The sequence below is a fragment of the Sardina pilchardus genome, chromosome 5, assembly GCF_963854185.1.
Source record: "Sardina pilchardus chromosome 5, fSarPil1.1, whole genome shotgun sequence".
Lineage (NCBI taxonomy): Eukaryota > Metazoa > Chordata > Actinopteri > Clupeiformes > Clupeidae > Sardina > Sardina pilchardus.
This window is the reverse complement of record NC_084998.1, coordinates 27,712,851-27,718,280: the sequence shown is the minus strand read 5'-3', so window position 1 is coordinate 27,718,280 and position 5,430 is coordinate 27,712,851. Positions and strand designations below refer to the sequence as shown.

Genomic DNA, 5,430 nt, shown 5'->3' with positions numbered 1-5,430 from the left:
ATCTCAGCTCTTTCAGCTTGGTTGGTCTTGGCCAGGTTTTTAGTGCTGCTATCTTTTCTGGGTCTGTTTCAATTCCCTTTTCAGACACAATGTGTCCCAGGTACTTAACAGAGGTCTGAAAGAACTTGCACTTCTCAGGTGATAGTTTCAAGCCATATTCTTTCAACTGGTGGAGCACTCGCATCAGTCTTTCTTCATGCTGTTCTAGCGTTGAGGAAAAGACGATCAGGTCATCCAGAAAAACAAGGGCTTGCTTCTTGTTCAATCCGCCTATACAGCGCTCCATGAGTCTCTGGAACGTGCTTGGGGCATTTGTTATCCCCTGAGGCATCCTGTTGAACTCGAAGAACCCAAGCGGACAGACAAAAGCGGTTTTGTGCTTGTCTTTTTCTTCCATTTCAATCTGGTAGAAACCGGATTTAAGATCTAGCACTGTGAACCACTTCGATCCAGTCAATGCCGAGAAGGACTCCTCCAGATTGGGTAAAGCATATGAATCCTTGACAGTCTGCAGGTTCAGCTTCCTGTAGTCAATACAGAGTCTGACATCACCGTTCTTTTTCCTGACGACCACAATTGGCGAGGAGAAGGGTGACTCAGATTCGCGAATGACTTCTGTATCAAGGAGTTGCTGGATATGGTTACGCACAGCCTCTATGTCCTGCGGATGTACAGGCCTCGCTCTGTGCTTGAATGGCGTCTCATCACTGAGCTTTATGTGATGTTTCATCTTGTCAGTGCGGCCAAAATCGAGGTCATGCTGTGCAAACACCTCTGGCATGGAGTTCAACTTCTCGGTCATTCTGTCTTTCCACTCGCTTGGTATCGGGGAGTCACCAAAGTCAAAGTCAAGCTTCAGCTTGGGGTCTGAGCCAATGGAGGGGTCGGAGCTGGGAGATTTCAGAGGCTGAACACTCTTGATGGCATGGATCTCTGCTATCACAGCTTTTGGAGGTAGGGTGATGTCATGGTCTGACTCGTTCTTCAGAATGACTGGTAGGCAGTGGGGCTGCTTAGCTGGCAGGTTTGCTAGCCCATCAGTTACCAGTATGCCACCTGGTAACGAAACTGCTGTTGGCGACTCTACCATCACCCACTGACTGCTGTTAGTTGTCCTGCAGCTCACCGATCCTTCAAAGACTCTTGTCTGACCGGCGGCAATGGTCTCAGTGTCTCTGCTGTGCAGTCTTACTTGCCACATGCTTGAATCAAGAGTGTCTCTTTGTCTGGCTCCTAGAGTTTTTAAGACTGCTCTGTAGCCATATGGCAGTGACTGGTAGTTCTGAGGAGAGGCATCTGCATACTGCTCATAGAGAACATCCAAAGCATTGGTTCCCACTAGCACTGATGACAGAGTTGAGCGCATATCAGGTACAATCAGCGCTAGTGTAGGAACGTCAACGTCCACTCCAAAGGTGTTCTTCGGGAAGCTGATGGTAACTTCAATGTAGCCAAGATAAGGCACTTCCTGACCATTCGCTCCCTCCACTTCAAGCAGGTCACTTAGAGAGTGGATGGGAAGATGAGACAGGGTTTCCTGGTAGAAGGAGTTTGGGATCGTCGTGACTTGAGAGCCTGTATCTAGCAAGCAGCTGCATTCTCTGCCACCTATGGTCACTTGTGCGGTACACCGTGCTCCAACCAGTCCTTTAGGCAGGGTTGCTGACTGTTTCTTGGTGTGAGAGGTTGAGCACATGTGGGAGACGCGCTGTTTCTGTCTGGGACACTTTTTCTGTCTCCCAGTCCCTGTTTGTCCCTCTGCAGGAACTGGGTCTAAAAATGCTCAGGCTCTGAAGTGCTGTTCACAGCATCCCATGCTTGCTGCTTTTCCTTCAAAAGTCTTCCCTTTGTGGCTACCAGAGAGGGGTTTGGTTCACCATCACACTGTGGCTTGATGTGTCCGTCCTCACCACACCTGAAGCAATACCAGGGCTTAGGTCTTTTGCTTGTGGTGCTTCTTTCAGGTTGACTCTGAGGTGTGGGAGTCTGAACTCTCTGAAAAGCCGGTGTGGGCGCCTTCGATTTGGTGGTTGGCTTAGCTTGATTCTTTCTGTGATCTCTCTGTGTAACACGTGCAAGCTGGGTTTGTAAATCAGCTATTTGCCTTTTCAGATCTTGGATCGCTGATGGAGGACAAGGTGACTGTGATGTACTGCATTCTTCATCATACTGCACACAAATGCCTTGGTAATGGGATGACACCTTGGGTTTTGAGGCACTGAGGTGGTGCTTCATGCGAGAGGCCTTGGATGCTCGTCTGTCCTCTGCTGTACGGAGTAACAGGAGTAGCTCTGCAAAGGTAGGTGGGTTGTGCTTCTTCTGCTCCAGCTGTAGTTCAGATATCAGGGTGTTATCCCAACAACCTCTGACAAACTGTCTGAGAAGCTGTCTGTCAAGCTCACTGGCAGCGACACCCCCCCTCCTGAAGGTGGTGTTCAACATCACCTGCAGCCGTTGAAGGTAAGATGAGGGTTTCTCACCGCTGTCTTGCATCATATGGAGGTACTTTGCAAACAGGTCATCTCCATCTTCAACGGTGCTAAATGCAGAGTCCAAGATTTCCAGATACACACATGGAGGGGTTTCAGGTGTCAGGTGCTTCACAATGTCAATGGCAGGTGACAAGAGGCTTTCGAGGAGCTTTCGTGACTTATGCAGGTCTGATTGCCTGGCGTCTTTGAGAAGAAGTCCCACATTGGAGCGCCATGTCTCATAATCCGCCTCATTGTTAGGTCTAGGGAGACGCCCAGAGAAGAGTCGGAGTCTTAGAGCTGTGTTGACATGCATAGCAGAGTCCTCACTTCGCACTATGTGTTCGACTATTACTTTCTGGATCTCGGGTGGATTCACGTCACAGAGTTTCAGAGCAGACGGTGCGTTGTTTCAGTTCAGTTCTTTCAGTTAGATTTCCGTGGGTAGGCTCGCCATCTACTAGTGTCTCGCAATCATGCTGAGGAGGTCCGATCTTTCGTCGAGCTGTCCAGAGTCATCCGGGGTTGGGTAAAAAACCTGGCCTGTATAACAGGCCATAAACAATATAAAATAAATAACTTTCTTTCAACAGCGAAAACTGTATTGTATTTTACATGGGGGTAGCTGCTAACGTCCTTCTTGCTACTGACTGTGTTGTCAAGGTAACGTAAAATGAATGTCCTTAGCCGCTACTTAAGATCACAATTTAAATATAAAATATCAAAGAATATGGAATAAGTACAAGTACATTTAGCTTCTTTTAACATTCGTATTCAAAAGCTAGTGAAAACACCTTGGGTACTTATGTTTTGATGGGTGTAAACATAGGCGTTTACCCCGCTAGCTTATTACACTGTACCACATTCATTCAATTCGCTATACACAATAAACATGAAAAACAAAGTGAAAACTCACCAAAACCGTCTTCAAACACACTCATCAAAACCACCGTTACGATGTTATTTGGGTTGATTGTTGATGAGCTATATTACAGATGTTAAATTGTATATATTCACAGTTTACATTCAGATGTCAAAGTTTCGTGTCTATCGCTTGATTTTCTGTTAGCGTCTGCCGTTAATGTTTAGAATTAGCTCGTGCATAGCTGGAACATTGTCTTAAAGGGGCAGTGACACTCAATAACAGGGATGGTTCAAACACCATAAGAAGCATTGAATTTGTACAAAACTATTTTTATACCTTGTGTGTTTTGATAAATAACTTTATGTGTAATTTATATATTTGTTTCTATTTATTCATATAAATATTTGTATTATTTATTACAATATGATAATTTATAGTTCTTATTTGAACTGGGGGTTACACACACACTCATTTACATACATAAAAGTTGCAGTAGGGATGGAGTAGGCGATGGAAACACAAGCGTGATTGATATTTGCGGAGAGAATGTGCAGGACTGAGCGGCGGTCATATTGTGTATCGCTTTGCGGTACATCTAGTTTTGCTTATATTTGCCATTTCATTCTGCCATTTAACATAGCAATGTATGTGTGTCCATCAGCTATTTATTTTACAAAACTCAGGGTTTCTATTAACCATCAGTCTGTCAGTCAGCTCTTTATTTTGCTTATATTTGCCATTTCATTCTGCCATTTAACATAGCAATGTATTGTAATTGCAGGAATTGGATACACTGAATTATAATAAAAAACTAGTTTCATTACATCCATTTAAATCACATATCATTATTGTTGAGGTCTTCTAAAATATAACCATGTGCCACTGTTGCATATATGTTTTTAGTTAGATGAAAAACTTAAAAATGTCAAGGTGTAAGATTGCCTCAAAATGTCTGCAAGTCAGGCCCCTGGACTGCCGAGTTTTATTGAGCTTAGTATGGTGATAGCAGACTACTGCTTACCACTTTTTTCTGCACATCTGGTTTTACTAACATATTTTTTCTCCTGAGACCTGCAGAGGACCAGAAGGTGTCTGAAGCATGTCTGATGGGTATTTAGGTCCTGCTCCATTTACTGATTTATAAACAAGCAGTAGTGCTTTAAAGTCAATTCTGTGACTTACTGAAGCCATGCAGTGCAGGGATTTAAGAACTGGAATAATGTGATCAATTATTTTTGTTTTTGTGAGAACCCTAGCTGCTGCATTTTGAATCAAGCTGTTTGATAGTATTTTTGTATTAGTGTATTTGGTATAAGTTGGCTATAAATGTTTGTGAGTTACTGTCTTTTATTTGACTGGTGATATACATGCACAGAAGTTATGATGAGGATGGATGGGAGGGTGGGTATGAAATGAAATGGAAATGAAAGAGTACAACAAAATTATTTCAGGTAAGTATGTAACTTTCTTGCTCTTGGCAAATAAAAAGAGATTTAGCAAAAAGAAAAAAGAAGAAAGTATGAAACACTGGTATTATTATTTTAAATTAGAGTAGCTCCTGAGCAACTAGTCTAGCAGCTTTTAAATTTAAAAGTCATCTCAGCAAGATATTTACTGAGGGTAAAAAAATGAAAATACACCCAAAGCTGAAAATCCTTGACAGGAAAGGAGGACATAACACCAGCTGTCAGACCTACGTGACTATATGCACAGACTATGTGACAGAATGCATAACATGAAAGCAGTCATATAACCAAAACGTTCCTATTTGTGTGTGTGTGTGTGTGTGTGCACATGTGTGCACGTGTGTACTAAGAGACTGTATATATCAGCATTCCTCTAACTTATAGATACGTGCCTGCATGTAGAGAGTATGTGACCGCATGCCGCATTCTCCTGTGTGTCTGTGTATGTGTGTGTGTGCTGTGTGTGCACATGTGTGCACGTGTGTAAGAGACTGTATCAACATTCCTCTAACTTATAGATACGTGCCTACATGCAGAGAGTATGTGACCGCATGCAGAAATGCAAATGAAAGCAGGCGTAGATCCACAGCCTTCTTATTTTGTGAAAATATGCTGCACTAGTCCATTG

The 5,430-nt window shown here is 43.3% G+C and overlaps 1 protein-coding gene across 1 annotated transcript; it reads right to left on the bottom strand.

Annotated features, from left to right (window-relative positions):
• Positions 1-1,773: 1,773 nt before the first annotated feature.
• Positions 1,774-2,787, bottom strand: LOC134080864 (zinc finger CCHC domain-containing protein 12-like). The gene has a single exon (XM_062537476.1). It carries the CDS (start codon positions 2,785-2,787, stop codon positions 1,774-1,776), a length of 1,014 nt encoding a protein of 337 aa, XP_062393460.1.
• Positions 2,788-5,430: the final 2,643 nt, after the last annotated feature.